The sequence below is a fragment of the Microchirus variegatus genome, assembly GCF_963457635.1.
Source record: "Microchirus variegatus genome assembly, chromosome: 2".
In the NCBI taxonomy this organism is placed as follows: domain Eukaryota; kingdom Metazoa; phylum Chordata; class Actinopteri; order Pleuronectiformes; family Soleidae; genus Microchirus; species Microchirus variegatus.
The window spans coordinates 101,833-119,519 of NC_139803.1; the positions used below are offsets into that span (position 1 = coordinate 101,833).

The following is a 17,687-nucleotide window of genomic DNA, read 5'->3' on the forward strand; positions in this document are numbered from 1 at the left end:
ATAATGATGAAGATGAGACACATTGACCTCATAACACCAGGTTTATTTGACTCGTAACAACAACACATTCAAAAATACAAATAATAAATATGTTTGTATTTAAACAATGACATGAGTCACATGACTGTTGAGGTCAAAGGTCAAAGGTCATCTGTGTCCTTTAATCCCACCAATCGAGCGCTTTCCTCCCACAACTGTGTCGCTACAGTGATGTTCTGACCTTCATCTGATACTGAGGACTCACTGCAGTCACTGACACACACACACACACACACACAGAGAGAGAAACACACACGTTAACATCTTTCCATTAAAGGTCATCACTTCCTGTGTTTTGTGGGCGGAGCTTAGAGCAGACCTTACCTGAAGTAAGCTCCGCTCCGCTGATCCAGTCCTGGAGTGACGGTGCAGTAAACCGTGGTCTGGCATCCCTGACTCGGAGTCTTCATGAGCAGCAGAGAGGGCAGACTCAGCAGCGCCCCCATCAGGGGGAACCAGCCATGGACATGACGACCCAGTTCAGTCCGGATCACTCCAGGGTGGAGACAGAACGACGACACTCCAGAACCTGCACCACAGAACCACAACCACAGAACCTCAGAACCACAGAACCACAGAACCACAGAACCACAGAACCACAACCACAGAACCTCAGAACCTCAGAACCTCAGAACCACAGAACCACAACCACAGAACCACAACCACAGAACCTCAGAACCACAGAACCACAGAACCACAACCACCTGTTTGTGAGGACCTGTGAGTGTGTTTGTTACAGGGTGTTTGTGAGGACCTGTGAGTGTGTTTGTTACAGAGTGTTTGTGAGGACCTGTGAGTGTGTTTGTTACAGTGTTTGTGAGGACCTGTGAGTGTGTTTGTTACAGAGTTTGTGAGGACCTGTGAGTGTGTTTGTTACAGAGTGTTTGTGAGGACCTGTGAGTGTGTTTGTTACAGTGTTTGTGAGGACCTGTGAGTGTGTTTGTTACAGAGTGTTTGTGAGGACCTGTGAGTGTGTTTGTTACAGAGTGTTTGTGAGGACCTGTGAGTGTGTTTGTTACAGAGTGTTTGTGAGGACCTGTGAGTGTGTTTGTTACAGTGTTTGTGAGGACCTGTGAGTGTGTTTGTTACAGTGTGTTTGTGAGGACCTGTGAGTCGACGAGCGAGTTCTCTGGAGAACAACACGTTGGCCAGTTTACTCTGTCTGTAGCTCTCCAGAGGGCTGTATGGTCTCCTGCTGAAGAACAGGTCATCAAAGTCAATGTGACCTGAAGACATGAAGACATGAAGACATGAAGACATGAAGACACAGTCATTAGGATCAAGTGTAAAAACACATCAAAAGACAGTGAATGCAGATATGAGGTCAAAGGTCAAACCCCCTCTGTGGGCGATGGATGACACATTGACCACTCGGCTGGGGGCGGAGCTTTTCAGTTTTGGAAGCAGTAGATTGGTCAGCAGGAAGTGACCCAAATGATTGACAGCCAGCTGAGTCTCAAAACCATCTTCAGTCAGCCATTTTGGACACATCATCACTCCTACAGTGAGACAGGTGAGAGACAGACAGGTGAGACACAGACAGGTGAGACACAGACAGGTGAGACACAGACAGGTGAGAGACAGACAGGTGAGACACAGACTCACCTGCGTTGTTGATGAGGACGTCCAGTCTGTCCTCAGAGTCCATGAAGTCTTTAGTAAACGTCCTCACAGAGTGAAGTGACGTCAGGTCCAGGTGACGAATCACAACGTTTCCATTTCCTGTCGACCTGCGAATCTCCTCTGCTGCAAGCTCCGCCCTCACCAGGTCTCTGCACGCCATCACCACACGAGCACCTGGTCAACAAAACAAACACACCTGATGAGGGTCACACACACACACACACACACACACACACACACACACACACACACACAGTGACCTCTGACCTCTCAGAGCCAGTTCTCTACTCGTCTCTTTGCCGATCCCTGTGTTTGCTCCTGTGATGATGATGGTTTTACCATCGAGACGAAGACGACAACGACAAACTCCACCTGAGATCCACCGTCTGAACACTGCTGCACCTGGACACACACACACACACACACACACAGAGAGACACACGCACACACAGACACACGCACACACAGACACACACACACACACAGACACACACTCACACACACGTCTTTGTTGTATCTCTTTGTCTAAATACCCTATTTGAATAAAAAGAAGGCGTGGTCTTACAGATCAGAGCGACGCCCAGAACAGCTCCACACCTCAGAAGCCACGCCCCCTGTCCCTCCTCCACAGGTACCAGGTCAGAACCTGTGGTGGACCACGGCAGAACCAGGAACCATGGAGCGTCCATATCTCTGCAGCTCTGAACTGACCCAGATGACCGGGCCAGAGGGGCGGAGCTGAGGGGCGGAGCCGGGATTAACAGATTACATAATCTGTTCATGTAATCTGTTAATCCCGGCTCCGCCCCTGAGATCACTTGTCATGTTCACACTGTTGTGTTTATGTGAAGATTTGGTCTAACATTAACTATCAATAACTATCATTAACTATCAATAACTATCAATAACTATCATTAACTATCAATAACTATCATTAACTATCAATAACTATCATTAACTATCATTAACTATCAATAACTATCAATAACTATCATTAACTATCATTAACTAGTCCACTGGGTCCAGGTCCAGTCAAAGTACTGAAATCTTTGTCGTAACAGTTTTTCATGTCTCCGTTAATGACGTCACAGATTGTCGCCCCGCCCCTCGCGACGAAACAACAAAAACAAAATGGCGGCCTGGCCTGTGGAAGGTGCGTGTGCGTGTGCTTGCCGCCGCCATGTTGACTGGTCGTTGGCGCAGTTGTTGTTTCAGCGCGTGCTCACTGAAAAACCCGCAAAAACCCGCAAAAACACACGTTTTATCTGTACGCACACACACATACCCGCCAATGAGAGCGCGAGCGGCGGAAAGAGGAAATGACGTCACGGTGACGCGGCCAATCCGCGGGTCTGATAGGAACAACAAGAGGAAGTCCCGCCCCCTCACCGAACCAGAACGTACACGAAGAAGAACCGAGTGACCGCGTCCGAGCTCCGCGGTCCCCCTCAGCAGGACCAGGTAAGTCCGGTCCGGTTCGGTTCGGCTCGGCTCGCGTCCCTGCGTCTGTGTGTTAGGGGGGAAAGCTCGGGGAGCGCTCGGTGTGTTTGCAGTCCGCTGCTGGCGGAGGGGCGGTGCTTAGTGAAACAAACGCGCCACGGTGGGGGGCATGAACTGGGCCAGTCCGGGTCAGTCCGGGTTAGTGGGCTCAGTTCCGGGTCCAGGTGAACCCAGACTGCCGCACTTTGAACCCGCGGTTCCCCCCACCCATCATGCACGCACGCACGCGCGGACTGGGGGTTCGATCCTCGCGCGCGCTCAGTCCGCTTCAGCACCGGGAACAGCTCCCCCTGCGGCCGCAGCGCGGTACTGCACCGTCTGTGTGTGTGTGTGTGTGTGTGTGTGTGTGTGTGTGTTCAAACAGAACTTTATTTAAACAATGTCAGTCCTGATGATGATGATGATGACGACGTCACACTTCCTGTCGTTCCCATAGCAACATGGACACAGAGCTGTTTATGGAGTGTGAGGAGGAGGAGCTAGAACCATGGCAACTGGTGGACGACGGCGTGGACGAAGACGAGGACGACAACTACTACTGTCAACCAGGTCTGTCCTCATGTCCTGTGTCTGTCCTTAACTGTCCTCATGTCCTGTGTCTGTCCTCATGTCCTCATGTCCTGTGTCTGTCCTCAACTGTCCTCATGTCCTGTGTCTGTCCTCATGTCCTCATGTCCTGTGTCTTGTCTCTACAGTTGAAGATTCCTCGTCTCCTCTTCCTGCCCCTGAGACTCCGCCCCCTCGACCTCTGCCCTTTACACCTGGTCCAGCAGGTAAGTGTGTGTGTGTGTGTGTGTGTGTGTGTGTGTGTGTGTCCAGTCTCCTAACTTGTCTCCTTGTCTCCTCTCAGCGTCTCCTCCTGTCTGGACTGTCTCCTCCTTGGCTCCTCCTCCTCTCATCACCTCCCTCTCCTCTGTCACACACCTCTCTGCCCCTCCCACCCCTCCTGTCTCAGCTCCTCCCATAATGTCTCAGGCTCCGCCCCTCATCCTGACACAGACGGCAGGAGGGACATTTCTGCTCCCGGCAACGAGGGCAGGAAGCAACGCACCTCTCCTGCTGACTGCACAGGTACACGAAACAAACACACCCTCTGACTGCACAGGTACATGAAACAAACACACCCTCTGACTGCACAGGTACATGAAACAAACACACCCTCTGACTGCACAGGTACACGAAACAAACACATCCTCTGACTGCACAGGTACACGAAACAAACACCCTCTGACTGCACGGGTACATGAAACAAACACACCCTCTACTGCACAGGTACATAGAGCAAACACACCCTCTGACTGCACGGGTACACGAAACAAACACACCCTCTGACTGCACGGGTACACGAAACAAACACACCCACTGACTGCACGGGTACATGAAACAAAGACAGACTCAGGTGGACTCGGGTGGACACAGGGGGACTCGGGTGGACTCGGGTGGACTCAGGTGGACACAGGTGGACCCGGGTGGACTTGGGTAGACTCGGGTGGACTCAGGTGGACTCAGGTGGACACAGGTGGACTCAGGTGGACACAGGTGGACTCAGGTGGACACAGGTGGACTCGGGTAGACTCGGGTGGACTCAGGTGGACACAGGTGGACTCAGGTGGACACAGGTTGACTCAGGTGGACTCGGGTGGACTCAGGTGGACACAGGTGGACACAGGTGGACACAGGTGGACACAGGTGGACACAGGTGGACTCGGGTGGACTCAGGTGGACACAGGTGGACACAGGTGGACACAGGTGGACACAGGTGGACTCGGGTGGACACAGGTGGACACAGGTGGACTCGGGTGGACACAGGTGGACTCAGGTGGACTGCCTCAGACTGCAGAACCTCTGACTGGTTTCTCTCGTCTCATTCAGATTCAGACTAAAGTGGAGCGTTTCAGATTTGAGGACAACAGTGGACGGACGTTTGAGGACAAAGGACAGATGGTGATTTGTGGAGGATGTGGAGGACGATTCTTCAGGATCTTGACTCACCTGAAGAAAAGCAGGAAGTGCTCGGCTCACCTGGACCTGGACACCTTTGAGAGACACTTACTTATGTTCAAAGGGAGGAGGACGTCCCTCTCCAAGGCCAGTGTCCACACGCTAACTGAAGCTAACGTTAGCGACCAGACAGGCGAGGAGACTGAGGGACAGAGAGACGAGGGGGACGAGGGACAAGGGGGACAGTGGTCCACGCTATGAACAATAACAGCTAAAGACTTAACCTTTGACCCTGACTCTGACAGGAAGTCATAGGGACAGGAAGTCACCACCAGAGGGAGCTTCAGTTTAAACTGTGACATCAGCACTTTTATTTACCTGACTCATGCTAACAGTCACTGTGAGGTCACGTCTTTGCTCCTCCTCTACAGGGTTTCCCAATGATGAACACAGGGACTCCGCTGGTCCTGAACCTGCAGCCGGGTCAGTCGGTCCAACCGCTCACGCTGATACAGTGTAAGCCACGCCCACTCGATCACATGACCAGTCATCATTCATTTATTCATTCATTCATTCATTCATTCATTCTTCTTCTCTCCGCAGCCTCGTCCCTGGGTCAGCTGGTGCGACCAAATGTGGGCGTGTCCCCCATCCTCAACCACAGCAGTACAAGCCCCGCCTCCTCAAGAAGCCCCGCCCAGTCAGCCTCCACCTTCACTCCTATGCAGCTGCCGACCACTCTGACCATTCACAGCAGCACACCAGGACCTAGTCAGTGAGATCACTCATTCATTCACTCATTCATTCACTCATTCATTCACTCACTCATTCATTCACTCATTCAGTCACTCATTCATTCATTCTTTCACTCATTCACTCACTCATTCATTCTTTCATTCACTCACTCACTCATTCACTCACTCACTCATTCTTTTACTCATTCATTCATTCACTCACTCACTCATTCACTCACTCGTTCATTCAGTCACTCACTCATTCGTTCACTCACTCACTCATTCATTCACTCACTGATTCACTCATTCTTTCATTCACTCACTCACTCATTCTTTCATTCACTCACTCATTCATTCACTCAGTCACACTCATTCACTCACTCATTCATTCTTTCATTCACTCACTCACTCATTCACTCATTCTTTCATTCACTCACTCATTCATTCACTCATTCAGTCACTCACTCATTCACTCACTCATTCATTCACTCATTCACTCACTCATTCACTCACTCATTCATTCTTTCATTCACTCACTCACTCATTCACTCACTCACTCATTCTTTCACTCATTCACTCACTCATTCATTCACTCACTCATTCACTCACTCGTTCATTCAGTCACTCACTCATTCGTTCACTCACTCACTCATTCATTCACTCACTGATTCACTCATTCTTTCATTCACTCACTCACTCATTCTTTCATTCACTCACTCATTCATTCACTCACTCACTCACTCATTCACTCATTCATCTGTTCTTCCTTAGTTAACCTCCAGATGACCCCAGTGGGCGGAGCTAACTCTGTGAAGATGATGTCAGGATCTGCTTTTCAAAGTTCTTCAGCTAATGGAGTCACAAGAGTGACTGTGATCAGCAACACTGCTAATGTGTCAGCTGTCAATCATACAGGTAACTGTCAATCATACAGGTAACTGTCAATCATACAAGTAACCGTCAATCATACAAGTAACCGTCAATCATAACTGTCAATCATACAAGTAACCGTCAATCATAACTGTCAATCATGCTCCTCCCACAGTTCGTGTTGCAGATAACATACAGGTGTCATACTGGTAACATTGAGTGTTTCTCCTCTTCCTGCTCTTCCTCCTCCTCTTCCTCCTCTTCCTCCTGCTCCTCCTGCTCCTCCTCCTCTTCCTCCTCCTCCTCCTCCTCCTCCTCCTCCTCCTCCTCCTCCTCCTCCTCTTCCTCCTCCTCCTCCTCTTCCTCCTGCTCCTCCTCTTCCTCCTGCTCCTCCTCCTCTTCCTCCTCCTCCTCCTCCTCCTCCTCCTCACACAGCTCCTCCTCTCCTCCTGTCTAACCCTCCTAAAGTGGTGATGAGTGTGGAGGAGTTTTACTACGGGACATTTGAAGGAGATCTGAGTCTGAGGAGACCTTTACCTTTAGGAATAAAGACGTCTACGTTCACCTGTCACATCTGTACACACCTGTCTGAGAACAACCTCAGGTAACACACACACACACACACACCTGTCTGAGAACAACCTCAGGTAACACACACACACACACACACACCTGTCTGAGAACAACCTCAGGTAACACACACACACACCTGTCTGAGAACAACCTCAGGTAACACACACACACACACACATCATTTGTTAAAATTATTCCTTAAGAGTTTTGCAAATATTTCCATCAGATCCTTGTTCAGTGTGATACTAACTATTATGATGGTGAATTTCAAGTCATTCTGAGAAACTTTTAGTTTTTTTGAAGAAAGTCAGTTCACACCTGAGATCTGAGAGATGGTGCACAGGTGTGTGTGTGTGTGTGTGTGTGTTTATCTAATCTTTTTTGCCTGTGTGTGTGTGTGTGTGTGTGTGTGTGTGTCCAGGTTGATGCAGCACATGCTCCAGCACTCACAGCTGATTGGCTCTGATGACAGGAAGTTGTGTCGCTTCTGTTTCCGTCAGTTCTCGTCTCCACTTCAGTTTCAGACTCACCAGGAGCTGGTGCATGGCCCCGCCCTCGCCTCCAGTAAGCCACACCCACTCTCACACCTGAGCCTTATACTGTCACCTGTCTGTGACTCACCTGTCCTGACTCACCTGTCTGTGACTCACCTGTCCTGACTCACCTGTCTGTGACTCACCTGTCTGTGGCTCACCTGTCTGTGACTCACCTGTCCTGACTCACCTGTCTGTGGCTCACCTGTCTGTGACTCACCTGTCTGTGACTCACCTGTCCTGACTCACCTGTCTGTGACTCACCTGTCTGTGACTCACCTGTCCTGACTCACCTGTCTGTGACTCACCTGTCTGTGACTCACCTGTCCTGACTCACCTGTCTGTGACTCACCTGTCCTGACTCACCTGTCTGTGACTCACCTGTCTGTGGCTCACCTGTCTGTGACTCACCTGTCCTGACTCACCTGTCTGTGACTCACCTGTCTGTGACTCACCTGTCTGTGACTCACCTGTCTGTGACTCACCTGTCTGTGACTCACCTGTCCTGACTCACCTGTCTGTGACTCACCTGTCTGTGACTCACCTGTCTGTGACTCACCTGTCTGTGGCTCACCTGTCTGTGACTCACCTGTCTGTGACTCACCTGTCTGTGACTCACCTGTCTGTGGCTCACCTGTCTGTGACTCACCTGTCTGTGACTCACCTGTCTGTGGCTCACCTGTCTGTGACTCACCTGTCTGTGGCTCACCTGTCTGTGACTCACCTGTCTGTGGCTCGTCCTCAGGTTTGTGTCGTATATGTGAGTGGGCGTTTGAAAACGAGCCGACCTTCTTGAACCACATGAAGTCGAACCACAAACCCGGAGAGATGCCGTACGTCTGCCAGGTCAGTCTGACGTTTGACCTTTGACCCTGACGCTCCTCCCTCTCGGGGGGCGTGGCCTAGATTAACCTGTCCAGGTGTGACCCACAGGTGTGTTCGTATCGCTCGTCCTTCTACTCCGACGTCCTGCAGCACTTCGCCAGCTTCCACAGAGACTCGCGCTTCCTGCTCTGCATCTTCTGTCTGAAGGTGACCAGGAACTCCATCACCTACCAGGAGCACCTGCTGAGACACCAGGTAACCACGCCCACACAATGTGACCACGCCCACACACGATAACCACGCCCCCTTGCCACAAACAACCACACAATACCATGTCAGCTCACCGCTAGGCACAACTAGCCAAGTTAAAGACACTAGTGACCACACCCACAACAGATCACGATGCCTTTATAAGGTAAACAGCCACGCCCACATGATGTAACTCCTCCCCCTCTTGTCTCAGGTGAACCAGGCCTTCCACTGTAACAGGTGTCGTCTTCAGTTCGTCTTCCTCAAAGACAAAATGCAGCACAAAGTTGAAAACCACCGCAGCTTCAGGCGACCGGCTCAGCTGGAGGGACTCCCGCCGGGGTCAAAGGTCAGCTGACCCCGCCCACTCCGCCCTGTCCACTTCACTTCCTGTGTCTTCATCGCCCCTCTCTCGCCCTCTGCAGGTGACCATCAGGACCTACGCCAAGGTCCGCCGTCCGATGACATCAGCGGGTGGGCGGGTCCACTCGTCCCTCGTTCAGCCAATCCACATCAAGGCGGAGCCTCAGTCCCCCGCCCTCTCCAAGTCCCCGCGCTCGTCCGTCCACAGACCAGCAGGACGCCGCGTCCACGCGTACAGGTGAGGACAGACGTCAGCTGACGCGCCGCTCGCCCACCGACCGACCGACCGACCGCCTCCACCCACTTCCTGTTCTCTGTCGCCCCCTACAGGACGTCTTCATGTGACGACGGCAGAGTGCTGTGTTTGGAGTGTGGGACGGACGCGTCTGATGTCTCCGCCCACTATCCGTCACATGTCCACTGTCTCCTGTGTCCTTACAGCAGCTGCTGCTCCAGGGCCTACGCCGCCCACATGATACAGTGAGTACTGCAGTAATACACACACTACTGCAGTATAATACACACTGTACCGCAGTATAATACACACTTTACTGCAGTATAATACACACTGTACTGCAGTATAATACACACTGTACTGCAGTATAATACACAGTGTACTGCAGTATAATACACAGTGTACTGCAGTATAATACACAGTGTACTGCAGTAATACATAACCATGTCTTCTTCCTTGTCCTCAGTCATCATGTTCCTCACTCTGTGAACACAATAGTCTCTCTGCACAGAAGACCTCCTCCATGGTGAGTGTGAGTGTGTGTGTGTGTGTGTGTGTGTGTGTGTGTGTGTGTGTGTGTGTGTGTGTTTGTACTTGCAGCATACTGAGGACCAGTGAGGGTTTTTAACCGACAAAGTGAGGTCATTTTTACAGAGTGAGGACATTTTGGCCGGTCCTCACTTTGTTTTCATTGAAATCACTTCCTTAGGTTGATATAACATGTTATACTCAATTTGTCAAAAACAAATTTCTCATTTTTGACAACATAGTATAAGTATGATGTTTTTGTCAAATTTTCGACAAAAAATTGTTGGTAAATCTTAGTTTTTTTGGTCGACATAGTATAAGTATGATGTTTTTGTCAAATTTTGGACCAAAAATTTTGAGTGAATTTTTTTTTTCAATTTTTGGATGACAGTATATAGTATGACGTTTTTGTCAAATTTTGGACCCAAAATTTTTGGTCAAATTTTTTTTAAAATTTTGGTCGACATAGTATAAGTATGATGTTTTTGTTAAATTTTGGACCAAAAATTTTGAGTAAAATTTTTTTTTCAATTTTTTTTTAAATTTTGGTCGACATAGTATATGAGGTTTTTTTTCAAATTTTGGACCAAAGATTTTGAGTACATTTAAAAAAAAAATATTTAGACGACTTAGTATAGTATGACGTTTTCGTCAAATTTTGTACCAAAAATTTTTGGTGCATTTTTTTTTACATTTTGGTCAACATAGTATAAGTATGATGCTTTTGTAAAATTGTGGACCAAAAAAATTAAGTTTTCCAGCCCTTTTTGCTCTGGGGCTCCTCCTGCAGACATTTTATGGTACTGCAACCAGTAGTTCTTTGTAGATGTCATTCATGAAGTAGATATTTGTAATTGTGTTGATTTATAAAGTGTCTGTAGTCAGTGTGTGTGTCTGTAGTCAGTGTGTGTGTGTGTGTCAGTATGTGACCCATGTGCGTGTCTGTAGTCGGTGTGTGTGTGTCAGTGTGTGACCTGTGTGTGTGTCTGTTCCTCAGTCCGTTCCAGTTGCTCTGCTCCGTGTGTTCCTTCAAACCTCTGAGTGCAGACCACATGGCCGATCACCTGCTCACTAACCCTCATCACTACAGCGCCACCTGCAGGCTCAACAGTAAGAACACATTTTTCTTAGCTCCGCCTCCAAGACGATAAACGTCAGTCACGGTTATCGTGTGTGGTTGTTTGGTGTCATGTGACCTTCATTATATTCATGCTAGCAGTGACTCATCACTTATTATTATCTTTGTTTTCCAGCGTACCTCGAACCTGACATCCAGCTTTGCTGCGATGCTGAGCAGCACTCGTCAGACCAGGACCCAGGCCAGGACCCAGACCAGGACCCAGGCCAGGACCCAGACCAGGACCCAGGCCAGGACCCAGGCCAGAAGCAGGACTTGCCTGAGCCGTCCTGGAGGTCTGCAGATTGTTGGGTTAGCGTTAGCTCTGAATCCAGCATCTCCTCGTTCACAGAGGCCAGTGGACCTCGTCACTGTCTGAACAAAACCAGCGACGCCATCGACTTCTTCAACTTACTGTTCCCTCAGACTCTGGTGGACCTCATCACCAAAGAGACCAACAACCACGCCAAAACCTGCCACTTCCTGGGCCACTCCCCCCCCGACTGGCTCCCCGTCACGACTCACGAGATCAAAGGGTTCATTGGTCTGGTCGTACTGATGGGGGTCCAGAATCTACCTGATCCAACGCAGTACTGGTCCTGGAATCACTACGACAACAACTGCACCTTCTACCGCACCATGAGCTACAAGCGTTTCAAGCTAATCGCTGCCAACATCCGCATGGGCAGCGTCACTACAGACAAGTATCGCAGCACCACTAAGTCCACTGACCCTCTGCACATCTTCAGGCCAATGCTGGACATCCTGGGTACGGCCATGTGGGACGCATACCGACCAAACTGCTGCCTGACCGTCGACCGCGCTCTGCTGCCTAGTCTGGACCAGGATAGCGGCGACGCTAAAGGAAACCTGAAGACCCAGCCTCAGGTGTGGCTGCTCTGCGACTCCAAGTCAGGCTACTGCCACCGGTTCTTCATCGAGGTGGGGCTGAAACCCAACCAGGAACCGGGCTTCACTGTGGTGCCAGAGCTGGTGAAGGACCTGCAGAACAAACACCACCAGCTCTACCTCGCTAACGCCCTCACGTCGGTGCCGCTCATGCAGAAGCTCCTGGACCAAGGCATCTATACTTCCAGCTCCTTTCCCCCCCCCAACCCCATTCTGCCCCGACAGCTGTGGGAAGACGGCCAGCTGGACCAACCCGGAGACTTCCTGCAGAGGCAGTTTGGCCCCCTACTGGCCACCCGCTGGAGAGACACCAAGGAGATGGGCTGCCTGTCAACCAATGCAGCTCCAGGTGAAGCAGACACCGTGTGGAGGAGGTCTCAGACTAAAGTAGGAGGCCTGGACCCCATCGACCGGCCAATGGCCTTTCGCCTCCTCCAGGAGAACATGCGAGGGGTGGACATCTGTAAGCAGCTGCTCGCCTGTAACCCACTGGGAGGGATCCCTCAGGACCGGCACTGGCGCAGCCTCTTCTGGTTACTGGTCAACCTGAGCGTCGTCAACGCCTTCATCGTCCTGCGAGAGAGTCGCAAAGAGAACCCGCCGGCCTGGGTCAACGACGGACTCTTCTCACAGGTCAATTTCCGCAAGCGTTTGGGCAACCAGCTAGCCAAGTGTGCCCAGAAGTACTTTGAGACCACGGAGGGGGGCGGGACCAGAGGGGAGGGGCCAGACGGAGTGGCTAAAGATAAAGAAAGGCACCGGATGGGTCGGATCAGCTCCATCTCTAAGAGATGCAGGAACTGCAATTCAAAGAACGTTCGCCACGAAAGTGTTTACGGCTGCGTCATCTGCAAAGCTAACCTGTGCAAGGAGCCCGGCTGCTTCTGGGAGTTTCACGGCCTCTCGCCTCTGAAACGAGGTCAGTGTTTGGAAAAGATCGGACTTTGATTCTGCTAAAGATTCCGCTTGTTAAAACTCTTCTGTTTTTCACAGGGTTGACGAAAGTGGGGTTCCTGAAGGACGCAGTCAGGTATTTGTTCTTGTTCTGTTTTTGTCGTCCGTCTGTGGTTCCCTGAGGCGGGGTCACGCTCTGATAGGTGGGGTCACACCCTGATAGGCGGAGTCACAACCTGATAGACGGAGTCACAACCTGATAGGCGGGGTCACAACCTGATAGGTGGGGTCACACCCTGATAGGCGGAGTCACAACCTGATAGGCGGCGTCAAACCCTGATAGGCAGGAGTCACACCCTGATAGGTGGAGTCACAACCTGATAGGTGGGGTCACACCCTGATGGGTGGCGTCACACCCTGATAGGCGGGGTCACACCCTGATAGGCGGGGTCACACCTGCCTTAATGAATTCATTAGGGTTTGTGTGATCAAGGTTTGTCTCTAACTTCATTCCAGTTTTTGAACCAAACAACAACAACAAACAAACAACAGTTGTTTTTCGGCTAAAGAACCAGAACCAAGTTCCTCATTGGTCGGTTCTGTCAGTTCTGCTGATGAACATGAAGAAGCATGAATGACAAACACATCCTGGTAACAACAACATCGCACCGCTACAATTTAACCAAACACAAACCTGAGCTTGAGCTTCATCGTTCTGAACCAAACCAAGGGAACCCTGAGGGAACTTTGAGGGAACCCTTGATCATTATTGGTGTCAGTTGTCATCGTGAAACAGATTTTTAAACATCGTTTTCTTCACTTTTGATGATTGTTGACGTTTTGTTTGCAGCGGAGCGGTGGAGGTGGACGAGGTCCAGGACGCCGTGGACGGGGACATGGCCCCCGTAGAGGACTTGGACTTCTCTGACGAGGACCTTGTTGCCGATCTGGACGAAGTGGACGAAGAATGTGAAGATGTCAAAGAAGTAAAACGTCCAACATCAGAGGACCACAGTGAGACGTCACCTGTCCTGGCCAAAGATCGCGATGATGTCCTCACTGCCCGTCAGTTGAGAGTGGCTCTGTTCGCCCTGTGTGACGGACTCATCCAGGCCTCCAGGGTCTTCTCCACTGACAGACAACTGATCCGGTCGTGGCTGAAGGAGGCGAAGAAGCACCTGAAACATCGTGAGCAGGACCAGGACCAGGACCAGGACGGTGACTGGCGTATGGTGGCCTGGGTGTTGTCCATGCGTGAGCAGCAACTGTCCATCACAGAGAGCAGCCTGTTCCATAAAGCGTCCACGCTGAAAAAGAAGGGCAGCTTCAGCGACTCCTTCAGGATCTCGTACGACTGGGCGTTGGACTTCATGCTGCGCCACCAGCTGGGCGTTCGCAGCATCGGCGCAGCAGCCACGCTGACACGAGCCCTGCCGTCTCCTCTGGAGGACAAGGTCAGATCTTTTCAAAAGTTCACCCAGAAGATCATTGGTGTTCACAAGCTGTCAGAAAACGCCATCGCTGCCATGGACAAGGTTTGTCTCTTTGTGGATTTGAGACTCGTCCAGGACAAGAATCACCGCACTGAAGCCCTGGAGCTCAGCGGCTCGGTGCCTCTGGTCACAGTTTACCTGACGGCACTGGCTGATGGGACCATGCTGCCGTCTCTGGTGCTGGTCAACCAGCAGTTTGTCAAAAAAGAGCCTTCAGAGACCGTCCTCCAGGAGGACAACCTGAAGAGCCTCTCAGCAGAAGAACTCCTGGACCGCTGGACAAACAAGATCTGGCTCCAGCATCTGTCGGCTCAGACTCAGCCGAGGAAGTGGTTGCTGGTGCTCGGTCGTCACCGCGAGCACACGGGCGAATCGTTTGTGATGTCCCTCGGTGGATCAGGGACTCTCCCGGCCGTCATCCCTGGAGGATGTTCCGTCAGACTTCAGCCTCTGGACGTTTGTGTGAAGCCGGTGCTGCAGCGCTTCATCCTGTCCTCCTGGGCTAAGTTCTGCTCAGGAAACCCGAAGGAGCTGGAGGAGACGTCACCGCGGCTCCAGGCCACTGTGGCCCAGCTGCTGGTGAACTGGACGGTCCAGGCACTGACGCTTTTGAACAAAGTCCACCAACTTTGGAGGACTTCCTTCAAGCTCACCGGTCTTCTTCTGAACCAAGACCAAGAGATGAGTCAGAAACCAGAGGAGGCTCAGCTGGACCTCCTCAAGATCCTCACAAAGACCCTGCTGGGAGACGAGGCTCTGGGTGACGAGGCTACTGATTGGCTTGGGGAGGACGAAGAGGACACTGACAATGAACCAGAAGAAGAGCCATGCTTAGAGACACCAGAGGTGGAACCAGAAGGACAAGGACTGGAGACACCAGAGGTGGAACCAGAAGGACAAGGACTGGAGACGCCAGAGGTGGAACCTGAGGAACCAGAAGGACAAGGACAGATCAAACCAAATGTAAAACAGGAGGAACAAGAAGACGTAGAGGAGGACAGAATGGAGACAGAAGATAAAGAAATAACACAGAGTGAAGACAGACACGAGGACATGGTGGACAAACAAGACGAGCAGGAGGACAGCGAGGAAGAAGGAAAGGAGACGGAGGAGGAAAGGAAGGAGGTGAACAAGGAGAGACGAGAGACCAGGATTGTGATTGGAGAGGAAGTCGGGGATGAGTGGAAGATAAAGAGCAGGACAGAAGGAGTGGAGGACGATGGACATGAGCTGAACTGATGAAGACAATCAGGACGTTTGTCTCTGGACATTTTTACTGACGGTTTAGGAGTGGACATGTGGTGTCCTTCAGGGACACTCAGCCGTCCTGTTTGGACCTCATGTCCTTGTCCTCTGCAGGAGAGATGAGGACTTTATGAGTATGAACTCCTGGTCCTGGTGGACCTGGTCCAGGTCTAAGCACCTGGTCCTGGTGGACCTGGTCCAGGTCTAAGTACCTGCAGCCTTAAGCAGCACACATTGATCATGTGACTCGTGTTTGGACAATAAAAAAAAAAATCTCGATGAAATCCAGTCCAGTTTCTCTCGTTTATTCTTTTCTCCTTTTTTACTGAAGCTCCGCCTCCAGCCAGCATCAGTGCTCTGGGAGGTTTCCCAGCATGCACCAGGTGACGGTAAACTGTTTGAGTGTCATGTGATGAAAAGGTCATGGGGTCAAAAACTTGACTAATGAGACGATCATAAGAAATCCATGTTCCTGGGTTTATTCTTAGATTTAATAATCCATGTTCCTGGGTTTATTCTTAGATTTAATAATCCATGTTCCTGGGTTTATTCTTAGATTTAATAATCCATGTTCCTGGGTTTATTCTTAGATTTAATAATCCATGTTCCTGGGTTTATTCTTAGATGTAATAATCCATGTTCCTGGGTTTATTCTTTGATGTAATAATCCATGTTCCTGGGTTTATTCATTGATGTAATAATACATGTTCCTGGGTTTATTCTTAGATTTAATAATACATGTTCCTGGGTTTATTCATTGATGTAATAATAAATGTTCCTGGGTTTATTCTTAGATTTAATAATCCATGTTCCTGGGTTCACAAAGTGAACTTTGATTCATCATAAAGGGAAATCTGTCAAATATGTTTTAAACTCTACAATAATCTGTAATCTCAAACTCTACATTAATACTTTAATCCTCAATTGTAACGTAAACATTAAACCATTGGTTCTCAAAGTGCGGCCCGGGGGCCAATGACGGCCCACAGAAACATTTCTGGCGGCTCCGCAGTGAATTACAGTTGATAGTTTTAATCCAGGAGCGACTAAAGTTGATGGTAATAAACTGGTAATAAGCAGGTTATAAACTGGTAATAAGCAGGTAGCTACAGCCCCCAATTACTAGCTATTTACCCAGTAAATATATGGTAACAGAAATGTGTTACTTGGTATTAACCTGTAATTAGAAGGTAAGAACAATGGCCAAAATACTGGGTAATTACACAGTAAATTATAAATGTATTATTTTAATTGTAATTAAAATGATTACAAATGTGATATATTTCTGTTTTTTCCTTCAGTCCAATGTTCGGTTCCTAAATTGGCCTCAGGTATCAGAACTTTTAGAAAACCTGCATTAAACGAATCAATCATCAAATATTTCTGATTCATGTTGTTGTTTCCAGCTGCAGTACTGACACACACCACCGGGGGGCAGCACACACTCTGCAACACAAGTGGATAAACGCACACACACACACACAGTGTTGTGTTTAGGAGCAAAGTTGAGTGAAGACTTTATTTATTTTTATTTATCCAGGTTCGTCTCATTGAGATTAAATAAAAACAGAGACTTGTTCATGATGATCAGACACAAATACACATAAAACACAAGTTCAGTATTTAGTGCAGTAATAAAACATAAACATAAAAATAAGATTATTGACTAAAAACATTCACAATTTCCGATAGAGTTCGACTTCAAACTCATGACAACAGCTTTAAATTCATTATTTACACAATAAAACACAAAAGGAATTTATTTTGTGTTAGAGCTGAAACAAAGACACTGAATTTACCATAACACACACACACACGGTCACACACACACAGACACACACACACACACAGTGTGGTGGTGACAGGGTTAACTCTCAGATCAGCTTCTCTTCTCTGATTGGTTGATATTTGAACAGCCTCACTCTCTCTCTCCTCCCTCTGGACTTTATACTGAACACTTTAGACCAGTACCTCTTTAGACCAGACCTCTTTAGACCAGGACCTCTTTAGACCAGA

The 17,687-nt window shown here is 49.5% G+C and overlaps 2 protein-coding genes across 2 annotated transcripts; one reads left to right on the forward strand and one right to left on the reverse strand.

Moving 5' to 3' along the window:
• Nucleotides 1–140: 140 nt before the first annotated feature.
• On the reverse strand, nucleotides 141–2,058 carry LOC310944538 (retinol dehydrogenase 13; the record flags this gene model as incomplete). Its single annotated transcript, XM_083910338.1, has 6 exons — nucleotides 1,930–2,058; nucleotides 1,645–1,836; nucleotides 1,377–1,538; nucleotides 1,146–1,265; nucleotides 364–568; nucleotides 141–252 (listed from the first exon to the last, which is right to left on the reverse strand). Exons 2-6 carry the CDS (start codon nucleotides 1,820–1,822, stop codon nucleotides 141–143), a joined length of 777 nt encoding a protein of 258 aa, XP_083766464.1. The 5' UTR covers nucleotides 1,823–1,836; nucleotides 1,930–2,058.
• A 927-nt stretch (nucleotides 2,059–2,985) lies between these two features.
• Nucleotides 2,986–15,896, forward strand: pogzb (pogo transposable element derived with ZNF domain b). The gene is made up of 20 exons (XM_083910339.1): nucleotides 2,986–3,123; nucleotides 3,599–3,711; nucleotides 3,858–3,935; nucleotides 4,013–4,233; nucleotides 5,035–5,280; nucleotides 5,535–5,619; nucleotides 5,707–5,874; nucleotides 6,609–6,752; nucleotides 7,143–7,311; nucleotides 7,702–7,844; nucleotides 8,559–8,659; nucleotides 8,747–8,893; nucleotides 9,102–9,236; nucleotides 9,313–9,488; nucleotides 9,581–9,730; nucleotides 9,952–10,011; nucleotides 11,011–11,123; nucleotides 11,267–12,958; nucleotides 13,033–13,069; nucleotides 13,784–15,896. The coding sequence occupies exons 2-20, from the start codon at nucleotides 3,603–3,605 to the stop codon at nucleotides 15,663–15,665; spliced, it is 5,856 nt and encodes a 1,951-aa protein (XP_083766465.1). The 5' UTR covers nucleotides 2,986–3,123; nucleotides 3,599–3,602; the 3' UTR covers nucleotides 15,666–15,896.
• Nucleotides 15,897–17,687: the final 1,791 nt, after the last annotated feature.

What these genes read in the sequence shown, in the direction of transcription:
- pogzb (XM_083910339.1), top strand. Translation starts at nt 3,603, where the DNA reads ATGGACACAGAGCTGTTTATGGAGTGTGAGGAGGAGGAGCTAGAACCA. An exon ending in ACACGCTAACTGAAGCTAAC is followed by an intron (nt 5,281 to 5,534) that starts GTTAGCGACCAG and finishes CCTCCTCTACAG; the next exon opens with GGTTTCCCAATGATGAACAC. An exon ending in TTCCTGAAGGACGCAGTCAG is followed by an intron (nt 13,070 to 13,783) that starts GTATTTGTTCTT and finishes TTTTGTTTGCAG; the next exon opens with CGGAGCGGTGGAGGTGGACG.